At 39.8% G+C, this 19,049-nt stretch overlaps 1 protein-coding gene across 3 annotated transcripts in view; it reads right to left on the bottom strand.

Moving 5' to 3' along the window:
* Lipa (lipase A, lysosomal acid type) overlaps positions 1–19,049 on the bottom strand; it is a 51,306-nt gene that overhangs the window by 30,545 nt on the left and 1,712 nt on the right. For 2 of the 3 annotated variants that reach the window (XM_020176867.2, XM_074078808.1), the window contains exons 1-2: positions 2,880–3,036; positions 433–544 (exon numbers count right to left, since the gene is read on the bottom strand). In XM_020176867.2, the coding sequence (XP_020032456.1) occupies positions 433–543 (111 nt within the window). In that variant the 5' untranslated portion in view covers position 544; positions 2,880–3,036. Of the gene's footprint in view, positions 1–432; positions 545–2,879; positions 3,037–19,049 lie in introns of those variants that run through there. The other variant, XM_074078807.1, reaches the window with a different exon arrangement.

Below are 19,049 nucleotides of genomic sequence, written 5' to 3'. Positions count from 1 at the left end.
AGAGCCTATTTTTGCTTATTTCTTCCAATATATTTTTCAAATACTTCACTTTGTGTTGAAATATGTCCCCTGGACATTCTTAGTCACAAGCTGTGTTAAATGTAGTCTACAACCAACAGTTGGTTGTAATGCTCTTACAAAATTTTGACTCATTTTTATTGAGTCTGTGAGACTCAAAAATGAAACTGATTTAAAAAAGTCTCCGTTAATCTTAAGAAGTTTGTAGTTTTCAACAGTCACATGAAGTCTGTTACATACACTCTACCTCGTGGGAACAGTCGCGTAAACAGAATAAGATTTAAACATAGAGGAAAACATAATGAGCTATAAAGAGATTAGAGCTGTAGCTTCATATAGCCCAAATAACTATATTTAAGGAAACAACATTTGTCACAGTTCCATTTTAAAAGCACATGACTTGGAGAAACTTACCACAGTCATGTTTGCTTCAGGATCCACAGCTGACACTTTCCCTCTGGTCCCCACCAAATGCAGGATCCCAAGGACCAAACAGACCACCAACCCCAACAGCTTCATTTTCATTCTGTATAAAACAGTCAATTGTTACCTTTCCAAATTTTACTGCACAAAAATGTGCTGGCAGATAAATACTCTTACAAGTTCTGAAGCAAGTTTAAGGGAAGCAGAGTTAGGTGCATGACAAATTACTCCAGCCATATCTAAAAAGAGAAAATGAAGAGGAATTCTTTACTAAGAAACCTCCCACCCTGACACTCCAGTTAACATGTGACCTTTGGAGCCCAGCACTCCCACTTACCACCTCACCACAAAGTTAAATTGTTTCTACAAAAATAAGTAACAGGAGGCAGAACTTAGAAAAGGACAGATAGAAAGAGGAAAAAACTCCAGAACCTGTTAATTTCCCACCTTTTCCTCTCCTTGGGTGATTTAAACATTTTCATGTTTAGCCAATACTAGCTTTTCCCTCCCACTATCTACTAACTTCTGTTCTTGCCTCAAATTATAGGTCAAGACTCACAGTTGTCACTCAAGTGAAAAAAAGTGAAGTAAGAGAAAAGAGCCAGCAAGAGAAATAAGGAAGCAGAAGTCAACCCCTCTCCTGACTCTCCAACCACCAACAAAGATCATCCTAGTTTCTGGCAGTAATGGCTCAAAATCACAACACAGCAGCAAGACTTGGGACATTAAAGGAAAAGTAATGTGACTCCCCTCAGGACACACAGTTGGTTAGAGGAAATACTGGGACTATTGCCCAGGCTTAACTACATTTAAAAAATAAATAGAATCACTTAAAAAGATGTATGTGCATATGGCCATACAAAGATTTGCACATAAATGTTTTATAGCAGCTTTGTGCATAACAGCCAAAAGCTGGAAAACCCAAACCGTTCCAAATGGATAAATATATTATGGTATTCACATACTATTAGATGATAAAAAGGAATGAACGTACAGATGAATCTCAAAGTAATTTTGCTTCACCAAAGAAGTCAGACCCACAAGAACAGAGAGCAAGAGAGAGAAAATCATTTTGCTCCCATTTATTTAAAACTTAGGAAAATGCAATCTAATCTACATTGACAGAAAGCAAATCAATGCCTGGGGAGAGAAGGGGCATGAGGAAAGGAAAGATTACCAGGGGATGATGCATAGTTTCATAACACTGAATGCACTGATGATTTCACAGATGTATACTTACATCAAAGCTTAGAAATTTGTACACTGTATCTTTTTATTGAGTCAGTAACTCCTCAATACTGCTGTTTAAAAAAAATAATAAAAGACTTGCTTAAACAAGTATTCCACATCTTAAGAAAGTGGTTCTCAGACTGCAAAAGTTGAATCGACTCACTTCTGTTGCTGCAATGGCTCCTTAAGTTATTGTTCCAAGCAACAGTGAAACCTAAAATTCTAGATAGGAGGGAATATTCTTGAGCCTGCATTGATCAAGCAAGCCTTCTGCTTTTTAATTATAAGTTCCCCCGCCTCACCCTCAGGAGGTGGGAAACCATCCCAGGGCCTTGCACCATTAGGCAAATGCTCCACCACTGAGCTACATCCCTAACAGGAGTGTCTTTCACTTGGGTAGCTGGGAAGAACTGTACAGAAGTTCAATCTCCCCGAAGTCCTTTATGACTTGAGAATAAGAAGATGGAAAAGGGAAAAATTCATCATTATCACTGCAGTTTAGAATAAGCATCCGGCAGCAGCTGCTTTCCACGCGGTGCCTATTCTACAGAACCTGGACCAGCAGGCCAGAGGATGCTCCATAAGTGCCACCTGAAGCTACTCAAATGGAAATGTCACCCAGTTCATCTGGCCTGCCACCTCAATACTTAATTTCTCAACAAACTTTCAAGCAATTCTCACAGAGGAGATTATGAGAGAAATAAATTCTCTCTACACTGGACTGCTGGACTCAGAGTGCTATTCACCTTATCTCAGTTCTTCTGACTTCGTAACAAGCCGATTAAGTGCGGCTGTCTGTCTTCATTTCACCCCAGGCGGAGGGAGGGCAGAGTCTAAGTCTGACTCAACTTTGTACCTCCAGGACCGAAGCCCTCTGGCTAACAAATTAAGAGACTAGGGAAGGCCGCCAGGACGAACTAGCGGAAGAGCAGCCCAGGGAGCGAGGAGGGCTGGGTGAGAACCCGGCACTCCGCTGTCTGCGCAGTCCAGGGGCTGTGGTCAGCTTCACCGGCCAGACACTGCGCATGTCCATGAAATCCGAAAGCGCGCAGGGAAGGGTGGACCCCGCCTGAGAGCCCCAGCTGCAGAGTGCTTGGGAGAAGCTTAAGAGCCACTGGCCGCAGCCAAGGCTCCGCGGCTTCCCCAGGCAAGGCGCGGAGACCCACGAGCGCAGCACCAGCTCCCACCCGCGACCCGGGCGCACTCACCCCCGCAGCTGTCCCGCGTCGCACTGACCACTCGCGGCTCCACAGTGCGGGGAGCGGATTTGAAGAGGACCGAGGCGGCCCTGGCGGGAGGGCGGGCACCTGCCACAGCGCTATGGGTGCTGGTGCAGCCAACCAGAGCAGCCCGCCACCGGGAAGTGCCCCGGCGACTCCGCCCCGGCCTGGCCCCGCGGCTTCCGAGCGGCCCTGCTGCAGGCTTTCAGAGGAGCATGCGCCATGAGCGTCCCCAGCGCCCCCTCGTCTCTGCGGGGCTGCACCCTCTGCACCTGGCACGCAGCCTTGGGTTCCAATGATAAAAACAAATTATATGCTTCTTATAAAGTGATTGGCAGAGTTCCTGATGCAAAGCCATCTTGCTGTACATTTTATGTTTTTATTGTTATTAAAGATCTGTGAAAAGGGGAGGAATATAACAATATTCAATATGCACATATGGTGTTATTAATCATTTCACTCAACGAATATTTTATTGAGCACTTACTAAGTGCCAGACATTATTAAGACTGGAAGTGTAGCTACCGAAGTCCCTGTTTTCTTGCTTACATTCTAATGGGAAAGAGACACACCGTGCATAAATAACTCCATAATGTTTAAGGTGGTGTTAAGTGTTATGAAGAGCAATCAAACAGGGTAGTAATCAGAAAAGAACCCTCTATGAAGGGTCATGTGAGTACAGACTGGAAGTGATTAAGAGCCTCCTGGATACCGGGGAAAGAGCATTCTGAGATGGTAATATCAAGAGAAAAGGGAATGGGGCTGCAGTATTTCCTGCAGGTTCTAGCGGGAGCGATGAGCTCAATGCAGCTAAGACATAGATAAATGTGCATCACGGAAGTGGGGAACAGTACTAGAGGCAGGTGGCTGGCTTGAGGCTCAATTGTCAAGATTTTTCCTTTTCTTCTGACCAAAATGAGAAACTAGTGAAGGGTTTTCACCACAAGGCAACATAATCTGGCTTACGGAAAAATCTAGAACAGCAGGATAGAACTGATGATGGCTTGGACAAGCATGACAGCGGCAGGGGTGTGGGAAAATAGTTGACTCTAGTTATGTTCATGAAGTCCAGAGAGCAAGATTTGCTGGTTGATTGGCTGGAGGTATGAGAAGGAAAATGGTGTCAAGGATGACACTACTGTGTTTAATAAGATGAAAATACCATGAACAGAAATGAAGACAGTGCCAGAAAGAGCAGCCTGAAAGGGAAATCAAGAGTGTGTTCCAAATGTATTGATTTTGAGACACCTGTTAGAGAACTCCACCAGGTAAGGAAAAAGTAACCACTGGAGGGATTCCAAGCAGAGGAAACTGTCACACAGACAATGGAATTTCTGGGAAGCTAACAGGGCTTGGGCAGGAACTCCAAATATTATAAGCAAAGGTGGAAGGACTGAGTCATTATTGCAAGAAGATAGTGTCATCAGAGACCAAAGGTTAGCTGCAGCCTCTGTCCGAGACAACTACCCAAGACCAAAAGAGGGGAGCTAGAAATATCAAAGCTTTTCTTTCCTTCTGTGTTCCAGTCTTCTACCAATCCCTCCTGTAGGTTAAATGCAGCTTGAAACTGCAGATTTGGGAGCCTAAGAAATGCAGCCTACAAGGGTCAGACCCCTCCACTCTCTGAGACAGAGTAGAGCAGAGGAAGGACAAAGGATGATCTGAGACCAAAAAAAAAAAAAAAAGCAAAAAGCAGCAAAACATCCACATGGACATGTTGAGTAGGCATCAGGATATGTAACTCTAGTATTCAAAGTCAAAGTTCCAGGATAGAGATATAATTTGGACATAATCAGTTTAGAGACAAAATTTAAGACCATGAGATTAGATGAGATCTTTTATAATGTCAGCCTAAACAACAAAGGATGTACATAGAGATTCCACAAATATAAAAGCTGGGAACAGTTGGAGAATTGGGAGTGTTGCACTTGGCACCAAATAAAGAAGAAAATTTCAAGAGGAAGTGATCAGTCCTAGCAGTGCCAATGATAGCTTAAGTGAGTCAGCCCTGAGAAAAAAGCATCAGTTTAGCAACATTTCTACATGTCACATTGTGCTTAGCTCTTTACATGGAGTGTCTCATTCAATCCCCCATAACAGCTTCACGTTTCCATTTCACAGGTAATGAAACGAGGCTTGCCAGTCTGGGGCTGGGGCTGGAGGCTTGTGCCTAGGGAAGGTGTGTTTCTGGATGGTCTCTCATATTGCAAAGACCACATGCCCTTAAAAGTACCCACAAAGCAATTGGATAACTGGGTTGTCTTACCTTCACAGATGTACCCTCAGGGATGGGGGCCCTACAGCACCCAGAGCGGGTTGTGAAACAGGTCTAAGAGGAGAAGAGAGTATGACATCCTCGTGGGACCAGCTTCGTACCTGACATGAGTCTACCCCTCCCTGGCACTTAGAAGGTTGTATTGAGTAGCTCTTTTTCATCCTCCCTGTGGTGTCTAACAGCTGTTCAAAGCCAAGCTCAGCCCACACTGGGTTGTGCTAAGTCATCCTTGGACACCACAAATATCTCCACAGGCCTGTGGCTGTGTTTCCTCCACTCTAAACTCCCAGTGCCCCTTGCCCATAACACATTTCAATGCTTGAGGGTTCAAGGCAAAACATCTCTATGTGTTCAATAAATTCCCGTGACTTCCCTGCCTCCTAAATGGGAGGCATTTTAAACTAGTGTTTTGGTTTCTTCATTTCCATTGTAAACTCTGATGAAATGTTTATTGGCATGCAGTTGAAACAACCAAGTAAAACAAGTTAGGGAGATAGAGGAGGGAGCTGCCAGGGGGAGAATGAATGGAGTTCTAGAAACCAGAACACTGCAGGCTTTGACTTTTGAAAGAAGAACCTCAAGGACTGTTTCCTTGTCCTATTCTGGGCTTTCCAGTTAATTCCATCACAATAAGTAGGTGGTGGTTGGAGGGGGCACATCCCAGCATCAGAACAATTTCTTGAAATTATTGAATAAGGGCCCCTTAATTCCCAGCATGCAATTACTTTTGATTCCCATTAGCAACCTTTTTGGAAACCTAGTAAAGACCAGGCCCTGAGCTGATGAATAAGTCCAAATCTTCAGTATCCTCCCACGAAAATATGAATAACAGTCTACAACCTAGAGGTCCTCCAATCTGTTTCATCGCCAACATATCAGGCCATGAGTGTTCTAGAAATCTGAGTTAGTATCCACCAGTTAAAACTCAAAAGAACACATATAAAAAATATAGTTCTAGCTTCTCTTGAAAAATCTAAAGGGTCACTGGGCCCTCCATCACACATGACAAGAATGTGCTGAGCAGTAGATGCCACTTTTGACAAGGGCTCTGGTGGTCTTACAAGTGCAAACCCCCTCCCACTCTTTTCTGCCACACCCCAGGTTTGCTTCACTTCAGTAGGATATCTGCCTATCTCTACAGGTGCCTAAGTTGGGGGGGACATCTGTGGTACTCCTTGCTTACATCTTCATTCCCATTTCTGGCCACACATTCTCTCAGACCCTAAACTCTAGCCAGGTGTAATAGTTTTCAATCCCCAGAGATCACTCCTTCTACTTGGAATGCATTTGTCCATACCATACCCCTAACCCCCAACCTATCAGCTTGGTGTACCTGGTCATCTTCTAAGATGTACCTCAAACAATAATATGTTTGCAAAACACCTGCTTCTCCACTTCACATGAACTTTATCTCACTTGGATATATTAATTCCAGACCAAATAAGTTGGTCAAATACAAATTATTAAACAAAGCACCAGTTAAAAAAAAAATCAAAATCTCCAGAAACTGATTTCTTATGCATTAGCAAATTAACGGACACCATGCAACTTCTTTTACAACATTCAATATAGTCACTATTTCTTGATCTTCCCTTGTCTCAGCATCTTCAATGCAAAGTGAAGAGTCTAAGAGTGCCCACCTAATAAGAGTTCTTAAGAATGCTAAATTAATTTAAACAATTTCTGGCAAGTACTCATTTGTTATTTGTTATTATCTCTGTTCTATAAGTACATAAGTAATAATCATACCATTACATAAGTAATCCAAATTTAAAAATCCAAAAATCTATAAGAAAATCACCAACAGTTGTATATCTATACCAATTTTGACAAATAATTATTTAAGTTTAAAGTAGTAAAATATCTTATATATAAAATTTTGTACCCTGCTTCTTAGACTTGTCAGTTTGTGTGTGTGCTATTTATGATTTATTTTGACTAATTAGGTCATCTGATTATTTGTATGTATTTTTGAGATTTAAAGTTACTTTATGTTGAGCTGTAATTTATTGTCCAAAACCCAATTTTTGCAACTAGATGTTTACAACCATTGATTATGGGATGCACACTGAGAAAAGTTTTAACTTTTTATCCCTTTTATTATAAAGCAACTTTGTCCATTTCTAAGTTACCTTGATGTTTAAAATTTATGATTTGTCACAATTCTTAGTATATTGTTTCTTTTTGAAACATATACTTCATATAAGGAAAATACCAGATACAGGTCATTTGCAGACATTTAGTTTTGCTTAAACTGCAGGGTTTATATCCTGCCTCAAAGGGGAACACTGATTAACATGTGACTCAAAACAAAGTATAGTCCACTTTTACTCTTAAATTTTCTCACCCATGAATTGGGGCTGTTACTAATACAGTTGTTCCTGGAGCCCTGTAGATTCCAAAGTCTATGTAAGCCCAAATCCTTTTTATAAAATGACATAGCATTGTGTATAACCTAACTACATCCACCCATATACTCTGAATCCTCTCTAGATTACTTATCAATACGCAATACAATGTGAATGACTACATAGATAGCTGTTATAATTTATTATTCAGAGAATAATGACAAGGAAAAAAATCTGTTCATCTTCAGTGCAGAAGAAACTTTAAAATGTTTTCAAGGTTGAACCTGCAGATGTACAATCCACGTATATGGAGGGCTGGCTGTAATTTCTCCTTCATAGTATTTTTGAGAAGACAGTATAAATAGCCATGTGAAGTGTGAGACTGGTGTCTGACAAATAGCAAGGACTCACTATTAATGTTGTTTGGTTATAATGAAATAATCTCACTTTAAGAAATGCTGCATTAAAAATAATTGGCAGTTCCTCAAAAGGCTACAGTTACTTTATAAACCATCAACTCCACTCCCAGCTATACACCTAAGAGAAATGGAAAAAAGCCCCTACAAAAACTTGCATTGTTGTAGTAGCATTGCTTATAGTAGTCAAAATATGGAAACAACCCAAATGTCTATTAATTGACACATGCTACAACAGACAAAACCTGAAAATATTGTGTCAAGTGTAAGAAAACATTCACAAAAACCACATATTGTATGATTTCATTTTTTATGAAATGTCCAGAAGAGAAACAGACAGTAGATGAGTGGATGCCAGATGGGAGATAAGAAAGAAATGGGAATTGACTATTAAAGGGTACAGTGTTTCCTTTGGAGGTGATGAAAATGTTTTGAAATTAAATAAATTAGATAATGTGATTCTTGTACAGTGCTATTTAGTGAATATACTAGAACCCACTGAACTATGCACTTGAAAAGTGTGAATTTTATGGTACATGAGTTATATCTCAATACAGCCATTAAAAAAAGACATGGGCTTGAGCAAACTGATGTTGAAAGAATTTGAGCTGTGATGCACATCACGGTCTGGCTATTTATCAGCTTCATGAGTCAGAGTTTAAACTGTAGTTTCTGCTTCAATTTCCCATTCCTTCTTAAAAATTTGGCTGTCAGCAGGCCATTTTTTGCTTTATCATAGAGAAGGGCGCAACTGAGTGAAGTCCTGAAGGAAATGAGAGAGCTAGTCATACAGATCAGTGGACGGACAGTTGAGAATCTAGGTAGAGACCCAGCAAGTACAGAGGCCTCAGCTGCCCTTGGTTGGTGGAATCATAGTCAGGAGCCAATGTGGGAAGGTAAGGTGCCATCAAGTATAGCCTCAAAAACCCCTGTGACAATTTAGGTTTTTATTGCCATGGAATTGTTTGTGTTGTCTTATTTTAGTATTGGTTATTACTAAGGAATTTGCTGTTGTTCTATTATACAAATATTCAATAGTTTAAAGCTGAATGAAACTGTGGTTAGGTCTTAAAATTATCTATGCTTCCTTCTTTCCCCAATCACATTACAATCCTCTAATTTCTGTTGTATTCTATCAGCCTATTGTCAAAGTGATTCATAGTTAAAACAAACATACAAAGTAGAGTTGATAATCACTTTTTATCCATAGCATTCATTTCATTACAGAAGAGGAATCCTCCCAGAAAAGAGAAAGACTGAGCCAAATTCCTGGGACATTTAAGAGAAAAAAGTAAAAGGAAACAAATTGAGGCCAGGGAGAGCCCAGTGGATCATTGGCACACAGACCTACATTCTCCCACAAAGTCCCCAGTTATACTGGGAGCCCTGGGAATAATGGAAGTCAGGATCAATCCAGGTTCCAATGTGTTGTAGACTCTTAGACCAGTCTTACAACTATGCTTGTAAGTTTAGTCTTCCCAAGTATTGCAAGACTTATTTATGTTTCTAGAAAGCACAGCTTGGCATGTGGTGAATGAAGCAACTATCAATGGAATTAGCAGATGCAGTATTAGCTTTAAAAAATTCTCTGTATCTTTATATTTATCTGCTGGTGTGGTAGTTTTCTGTTACTTTAACAAATGCCTGAGATGATCACCCTATAAGAGATCATAACTATAAACTTTGGCTTATAGTTTCAGAGGTTTCAGTCCATGGTCAGCAGGACACATTGCTTTTGGGCCTGTGTACATCATGGCAGAAGTGTGTGATGAAGCAAAGCTGCTCACTTTATGGCAGAGAAGTGAAAACACAGTGAAAGAACATATCTGGAATCCCACTGTCCCCTTCAAGGGAACATCCCAAAGACCTAAAAGCTCCTGCTAGGCACCACCTCTTAAAGGGTCTATCACCTCCCAATAGCACCAAACTGGGAACCAAGCCCAATCCTCCCAAATGTGTGATCAGAGCTTCCCTTCCATGTGTGATCCAATCCTCCCTTCCATGTGTCACACAGAGCACAAAATTATAATCTGCCACTTTTCAAGTTTTCTTTCAGAGCAGAGAAAGCTGGCTCCTAAAAACATGAGAGAGTAAACCTCTCAGAGTGGTAACAGAATTTCTTAGCTGAGCTCAAGTCCAGCCACCCCTCAGTGCAGAGTATTGACCTTGACTTCCACCCTCTATCTTTTCTAGTTCATTCTTAGTCTTTCTTTTTCTAACCTGTGCATATGATGTCACTTTACACTGAATGGGCTGAGCTCACTGGGATATACCCATCTGAAAACAGCCATCCTTCTCTCCCATTACTGCCCTCCAATGTGCTGTTTCAGAGCTCCCCATTCTAAATAATCCCTTAGTTTGCTCCTTTGTCCTGTAGAGTCCAATGCCAATCTCATTTCTAAATTCAGCTTCTTCCCTTCTCCATCTCAGATCCACTTGAGATGGAGTCCAGTCATGGGAAGGGGTGTGCGATCTGTTCTTTCCCTCTTTCCAGGTCTCTTTCCCTTCCCATGACCCATCCTAACTTATCCAAATCAGGATCAGGAAAGATGACATAATATGGAGTTTGTTTGTTACATGAATGATGCTAAACTCTCAGTATTCTCTATGGGCAAGCAAAATTACAAATTCTCTCATTTAGCACACATACCACTGGGCAAATTTTCTGTAAGAAAAATTAGAATGCACCACCTTTCAAGCAATAGGGTACTAGTTAAATGTGTTTGGACTTCTGATAATGCTTTTCTCAGTGATCTGAGGCCAGCCTTAGACTCAGTCAATAGGCAGTTCTGTTAGCCTCCTCTCCATTTTCCTTTGGGCACTCATTGGAGTCTCTTTCTTGGTTTCTATGTGCCCAGGTAGAAGCCAAGACTCCTTTATGACTCCATGATGACCAAATGGTTGTGGAGTTTCAATATCTTTTTTCCTCTCTGAATCACAACTTTTTCAAGTGCACCTTGTGTTTTGTTTGCTTGTTTTTTAGTATTTCCATTTTTCAACTGCCATCACACTATCCGAACATTTACAACCTTGCTATAAAGACCAGCATATTGACATCACCTAGGATTATGTGGGAAATGCAGAAACTGAGGCCTGTCCTCAGATCTACTGAATCAGAATCTGCACATTAACAAGATTCTCAGGTGACTCATTCTTCTCAGGAATATTTAAGAATCATTCTTTAATATTCCTGAGAATTCTTTAATATTCCTGAGAATATGAGTCACCTCATATTCTCAGGAATATTTAAGAATCATTCTTTATCGCTGGTAGAGTGACTCAAGTGGTAGAGTGCATGCCTAACAAGTGTGAGGCTCTAAATTCAAACCTCAGTGCTGGGGAAAAAAAAAGGCCTAAATAAATAAGAATCATTCTTTATAAGATTCTAATTTAGAGGTTCATCAGCTTAATATTCACATATTAAACACATTTCCCATATTGTTCTTGTACCATCTATTAAAATAATTCTAAACCTTTTGTCCACATTTTATCAGAAACCTCAGTGAGCTGTGGTGTGGGATCCTTTCTCATTTGACAAAGTATTTTGGGAAGGGGACGATATAAACTACCAAGCCATGAACTTGGAAGAACATTTGCAGTAATTAAGTCACTTTAAAGCATGCTAACATGTGGCTGTTGACAGCTGAGCCACAATGAAGGAGGAGAGGCAGCAAGAGCTTCCTTCAAGTATTCATTAGTTTCCTCATTCTTTTTTTCCTGGAAATGTTCTTTACATACAAAATAGACATACCTCCCCCTGTTTTATTTCTTTAAATGCTCCCAATGAAACTCATTCTTTAATCCAAGGAGTTGTTTTGAAACCTCTTGTATGCCAAGGTTGTTAAGATCCAGTCTCTTAAGCACAAGGCAAAACCTCTGACTACAAGCTGCCTGCAAGGCAGCCTTAGGGGACTCCTCACAAGAGCAGGAAATCTCTTGGCCGGTGGAGGTAACCCCACATGCATGGGTCCCAGTACTTGATGGGCCTGAGTCTCCTCCTGACCCTCCTCATCTGACACTGAATCAGAATCTCCTGTCTGAGCTTTACTTTTAAGATGGGGCTGATGGTTTCTACTACCCACAGCATCTTGTTACTGCCTCTCACAGTCCTGTATGACTGGCTTTAAGGGGTGAGTCCCACATCCCGGCTTGGCTACCAAGGAGGAAAATCTTTGTTCTTACTTCTATTTACTTTATTCTACTGTTCTACCTCATTTCTTCTTCTACTGCTCTACTGTAATTCCTCTACTGTAATTCTTCTATCACATTCTACCTTATAATTCTTCTACCATATTCTCCTTTATAATTTCTGCTGTATAATTTTTCTAGCACATTCTACTGTTTAATTCTACCTTATAATTCTTCTCATCTTCTACCATATAATTCTTAATTCTTCTACCACATAATGATTAATTCTTCTACCTTCTAATTCTTCTTCTACCTTCTAATTCTTAACATAGCTTTTTAAAGCTTATATAGAGAGTTTCCCAAGTTTTTACAGCTGACTGTATTCAATTTACTCTCCCTCTCACTGGGCTTATTTTTCTGTTCCTTGCTTATTTTTCATTTCTCTATTATGCATGCACTTCCCACAGAGTGTCTCCTTGTCTCAGGCTTTGAGTTCCCCCATGGTTAAGTCCCTGTAGTTAGGTCCCTGTTTGGGTGCCATCTGAAGTGAGCTTTTTGTCACTCCCTTGTTACTACTGAGCCTAACTGGGGCCAACTGGTGGTGACGGGAGATGCAGAAAGGACACAGGATAGACAGACAGAAAGTTGGGGCCAGGTGTGCTGGGCACTCAAGTGGACACACACAACAGCCTCATTGCTTCTTTTCTCTATTATTCTCTTCATTTACTCTGCTTCTTTTGTCTGTCTTTATTCTTTAAGACCTTACTCCTTTACAGTTCTTTAAAACCTTCCTTCTAAAGTCTTTCCTTAAAACCTTGCTTTTAAAGTCTTCTGTTCTTTAAAGTCTCTTTCCTTAGACTCGCTCTGTCCCATGCTTTCTCTTAGCTGTTCTTCAGCATAATCTCTCTTAAAGTTTTTGCCCTCAGACTTGCACTGTCCCTTGTTCTCTCTTTAGCTTTCTTAAAGCCTCAGTGATCAGACTTGCACTGTCCCATGTTCTCTTTAGTGTTCTTAAAATCTCAGCCCTCAGACTTGCTAGCAATTCCCCTTTAGCAATTCTTCAGCAATTATTTTCCCTTCATCAATCCTCCCTTCTTTTCATTCAGCCATTCATTTTCCCCCTTCAGCAATCTCCCTCCAGCAATTCTCCCTTCTGAAAGCCTCCCACATCCAAAAAGCCAAAAGCCTCATGTCCTCCTTTAGCAAGTATTTTATACCCAGTGGTAAACAAGGAGGTGGAGCAATGGCTCTCAGGGAGGGGCTTGGCATTGTAACAGGAGAAACCTGCATTAAGCAACTTAAGAAAAGCAGCTGTGCTGCATCTCACTTTCTTGCTGTCTTCTGTGGCTGGGGCTGTGCCAAATTTCAGCCTACAGATTACTTGACATAAACACCTTAGGAAAAACAGCTGCTCTGCATCTTATTCTCTTCCTGTTCTGCAGCTGGGGCTGTGCCAAACTCAGCTGCAGAACACTGGACACAGCTGTGCTTGTGTCCAGTTTTCATAGGCTTCTCATTATCCACTTCCCACACATACCCTGATGGGTATCAGGGCCAATTTGACCTTGGCTTTCCCATCACTTACTTCTAATTATCCTTCTCTACCTCTATGATGTTCCCAGTGAACTATCATAAGTGAAAAACAACTTGATCTCTGTAATTCTTTCAATTTGTCATGGCAGACACTGAACTCTTCTACTCTGCCAAACATATCAACTAAAAGCAATTGACAAACATATAAAGTTATGATTAACCAAAAGTTACTTGAGAGGCATAAAGTTTAAAGAAGTCCTAATAGCATGTGGAATAAATAAACATCCTTTTGTACAAAAATATTTTTTGAAGAGGGTATAAGTCACCTTACTGCATGAATCAAATGCTACAGAAAGCATGCCTTTGTTCCTGAAGACTTGAACTTTTTCTCTTTCACATTAAAAAAATTGTTCATTGAATCAATTAATATCTATTGCACATTTATTTTATGCAAGGGCTAGTGTCAAACATTATGAGACTGAAAACTTGCACAGGTTGCTGCCCATAGATCTAGGTAAACCAGTCAAGTCATTGTTATTTTTTAAATGTTTAGAGATGCAAATTTGCCAGTTCAACAAGTGACCAGCCACTCAGATGGCCAACTGCTTTGTCAGCATTATTCCCAAAATATAAATGAAATTAAGCAGTCAAATAAATGATGATGTCTGAGTACCTTAATATGGCATATAAGTTCAGCATCCCATAGAATACAGAGTAGACAACCAATAATATCTTGCCAAATGGCTGATTTTCATAAGATCTTTATACTTATGCTTTGAATAAGAATTCTGGTCTAGTCCTTGCTGTATATATAGTGAAGTCAGATGAACTAGTTATTATTTCTCAAAATGACATTAAGTAAAAGGCAAGAGCCTGGATAAACCTGGCTAACAAATGTAACTTCCAGTCCTTATGGCAGAAGGCTTTATATAGAGACATAATAGAATTAGAAAACACTGATTTTACAAAGTATGTGTTAGATGGGCGGGGCAGGGAGACTACACTATGATAAACCTGATAACTAATTGTCTTTAGGTGTGTCCTGCATACAGGTTATGGAGCTTCTTGAATCAGTGATTTGATGCATTTTATCAGTTTTACAATTATTCATTATCTCCTCAAATATTCCCTCTAATCTTATCTCTTCTACATTTTGGTCTCCAGTTATGTATGTGACTGACTTTGTCTCATGTCTCATAAATCTCATGCTTTTTTTCCCCTTGTATTTTTCTCCATGACTTGGTCTATGTATTTTCTTCTTATGTTATACTTCTCCTCTCATTTGCCCTAAATCTCTACTAACTTCCTGCATCTCTCAATTCTGTCATATTCTACCAGGACTAACTCACCTTAAAATATCTGCTTATGTTCCATTTTATGGGCTTCCCATCTAATACAGGCAGATTTCTCAGGAAGTCCCTCTATCCAAAGCCTGATCTATCACACTCCACCATGATGATTACATCCATATCTTTAAAAAACATGTAATAAGGCTGGAAGGACACATGGAACAATAAACAGAAGTATGCTTAATAGGATAGGCAGTAACAGCTTGCCTACCAGGAAAGAGATCCTGTAGAAATACACTATAAAGAAGGGTCCAAATGTAGAGAGGATGGGGATGAAACTGGCAAGGCTACATATGTGACTGAGTGAAGGGATTCAGCCAATGTGCAAAAGAGAGTGGTAATGATGAATTGATAAATGAGATTTCAATAGTAACACTTTTGAGATAGAATGAAGTAGAATGAACTACTCAATCAGCTTGTTGAATCAAGATGCTCTTAATGAGTGTGAAGAATGTGTAAGGCTAGGGAGACACATTTTCTACATGATTGAAATCTCAGGGAATCCATATGGCCCCTCTCTGTTACTCACATGCTACCAAAATTGCTTCTACCCTATAGGAACCAATAAGATGTTTTGCCAAAAATGTAGAATGTGATAATGCCTCCTTTTCTGTAAAAGTATCTATGTGGGTAACAATTTAAGTAAATAGCAACAAGGTGATAGGACAAAGCAAAGGATTGTCTCTGGTCTTGCATGATAATTTTTGTACACTTACTACTTTGTAATGCATCCACAAAAGATTAGAGAAAGCCATTCATCTCTGTACCAAATGAAAAGAGCAAAAACAATAAAAAAGAAAAAATGAGAAGAGTACAAAAAAAATAAAAAAGAAAAAAGTTATGGGGGAAAATGAAGATAAGAAAGAAAAGAGATAAAAGCAAAGTAAAAGAAAAAAATGGAAAAATGACAAGAAAACATTTTTAAAATACCTTTTAAAAAGTAAAGAAAAAAAATAATAAGCATTATAGACATATATGCCAAGGATTTCTTTGTTGGTGTGTGTGGCAGTACTGGGGTTTGAACTCAGAACCTCACACTTGGTAGGTAGGTGCTCTACCACTTGAGCCACAGTCCCAGTCCCCTGAAAGGACGTTTTTGAAAGTACAAAAACTTGGGCCTAGCCAGAAACTTACATAAATTCTTAGAATTACAGAATAGATCTGCCTGGGTCATAGAAACAATAGACCTGTCCTGGTTGGAGGAAAATTCACAGTGATTTCTTTGTTTGCTCATTGTTATTATTATTTTTTTTATGGGGAGGAGGGTTGACAAAAAAATTATTCTTAAAAAAACTATTGAAGATGTCAAAGATATTTTTTGTGTTAGTGGGGTTATGGCTACTGATATTTACCTTAGTAGAAATTAAAGCCTATAGATCTTTTAATAGTCTGTTTCTAGTTTGAAAAGCTACAATAAATTTTGGCTTTTAACATCTACTCTTAAATTCAATTCCTTTTTCTATAAAGTCTTGAGTAATCAGTCTCAAAATAATGGCATCCTTTTTTTCTTTTTGAGATGTGGAAATTGAACTCAGGGCCTCATGCATGCTAGGCAATTGATCTACCAATGAAACACACCCCAACCCCCAATGCCATGACTTAATTGGCATTATAATACTACAGGGAAATGTTCTTCTGCACAAGACACTACAAGGCACATTGTCAACATCTATAAAGCTGAGGGAAGCTAGCTTGCATTGTACTTTCCTCTCATTTTAGTTTTGTCCAATTAATTTGGAATAAACTCCTTCCTTCCCAAAATCCCTCTTCACAGTTCTGCCCTGGCTCCTACTTCTGTCCATTCTTTCCCAGACAGTCCCATAGTCCCCCATCTACTTTTACAACCTTCTTGGTGAGGCCTTCCTTGATTCACCTATTTGGTCACACAGTACCTTTTGCATATCCTATCTTCCACCCATATCCATTGCTTTCTTTAAGGGAAAAAAAATACTTTGTATAAAGGAAAATTTCAAACATACACAAAATTAGAGTAGTATAAAGACCCTATTGATGTTGGACCCTTCCAACATCAATAATTATCAATATTTTTTCAACCTTAGTTTTTTTAAGAAACACAGCTGCCATACCAATATCAAATCTAAAAAAGTAACAGTATCATATAATAACATATTCAAATGTCCCAATTGTTTCAGTGATGTCTCTACAGTTGATATGTTTGAATAAAAATTCAAACAAGGCATACACATTGTTTTATATTTTTCCATACAAATATCACAATATAAAATACCATATATTTTACTTATTTGCTTACTGTCAGTTTTTTGCACTAGAATACTACTTCGTGTAGGCAGGGATGTGTGTGGTTTTGTGTGTGTGTGTGTGTGTGTGTGTGTGTGTGTGTGTGTGTGTTGTTGGGAATCAAACCCGAGGCCTTTTGCACACAAGGCAAACACTATTACTGAGCTGTATCCTTGTCCCACAAGTGGGGTTGTTATTGGCTTTGATCCTGGCTGTATCTTCAGAATCTCGAATGATTGCTACATACATTAGGCATTCAATAAATATTTATAGAATGGAATAAATGAATGAAGTTGGCAACACGGATGTAATAGTCAAGGAGTATACCTTGTACACATGGTTATTTCTGCTTGTTTCTAGCTCTAGAATTTATGGCAACTTTTGTGTGCATCAATTTTCCCATCTGCAAAGTGGGACTGATATCAACTTTGCAGCATTGTTGTGAGAATTAGACTAAAAATGTGTACAATGTCTGACACTCTCAATGTAATTATTTTTATTTTTCAGTAAATTAAGGATCTGGAGATGAGATTATCCTGGATTAGGGTGGCTCTAAATCCAGTGATGATGTCCTTGTGATAGAAAAGGAAAATACATGCCATGTGAAGACAGAGACCTATATTGAAGTAATACAGCCACAAGCCAAGGAACATCAAAGTCACCATAAGCTAGAAGAGGAAATAATAAGTTCTCCTTTAAAATCTTTGGAGAAAATGTGGCTTTGCCAACACCTTGATTTTAGACTATAAGTCTCCAGTCCTGTGAAAGAGCATATTTCTCTTGTTTTAGTTACCAAGTTTGTGACGATTTATTATAGAGGTCACAGGAACCTACTACACATTCCTCCACTCCATACAGTGTAGAGAACACAGCAGTGCTCAATCAGTTGAGTGGTTTGAGTGACTGACATACAGTTTGAAGCAGCTTCATTGATTTTCCAATGAATCCAGGTCCACCCCAGGATAGTTTCAACCTTTTAAACTATCTATTTCTCTCTAGCTATTCTCAATGGATCTCCTTGTCTCAACCCCCAAAAGATCTTATAATTTCTGAATGGTGCATTCAGAGGGTTTGTGTCCATGAACCAAAGCCCAAAGGGAGTGATGATGCCTCTCTGATTTGATGCCACACAAACAAGCTTTTCTCCTGCTGGGAAAGCTCAGGAGGCTGGAACTGAAGAGGGTGCTGTGGGATCTCAAGGCTAGAGGGACTGGAAGCAAAAATATTTCAAGTGGGAGAAAGCCAGTGTAGATACATATGCATGCATGGGCATTTGAGTATACACAAGTATATTAGTGCATAATCTATGTGTGCATCTACAAAAGAGAAGCAGCCTCTTGGTTTCAAAACTTATATTATGAGCTGGGGATATGTGGCTTAAGTGTAGAGTGCATGCCTAGCAAGCACAAGGCCTTGAGTTCAATCCTGTGTACCACCAAAAATAAACAAACAAAAAACCTTAAGCTGTGCTGAGTCCCTCTGACTTATGCCAAAGGAGTATTCAGGGACTAAATCTTATTGGTTATACCATTGTGTAGGGTACTGTATTTCTGGCAACCAGTTTTGGGGAGTGAGGAGGAGTCTCTTGGGAAATAATTTAAAGTAAGAAAAAAGAGAATGGAAGGATACAGGAAAACAGCACAGAGTGAAAATGAAGTGGAGGCTTTGTGAGTATTTTGTACTCTTGATCTGCCTTCTCTCCCTCACCATCTGTAGACACTTGTGCCAGTCTTGAGGAGTGGCTATTGAAACAAAAGTACATTAAAGTCTTCATCCCAGTTCACTGGGGAACAGAGTGGCCCAGGCAAGGCTTGACAGAGCACAGGCAGGAGCCCTGTCATGACACATGG

The sequence above is a fragment of the Castor canadensis genome, chromosome 7 (genome assembly GCF_047511655.1).
Source record: "Castor canadensis chromosome 7, mCasCan1.hap1v2, whole genome shotgun sequence".
In the NCBI taxonomy this organism is placed as follows: Eukaryota; Metazoa; Chordata; class Mammalia; order Rodentia; family Castoridae; genus Castor; species Castor canadensis.
The sequence above is the reverse complement of the archived record's forward strand: the minus strand, read 5'-3'. Positions and strand labels throughout refer to the sequence as shown.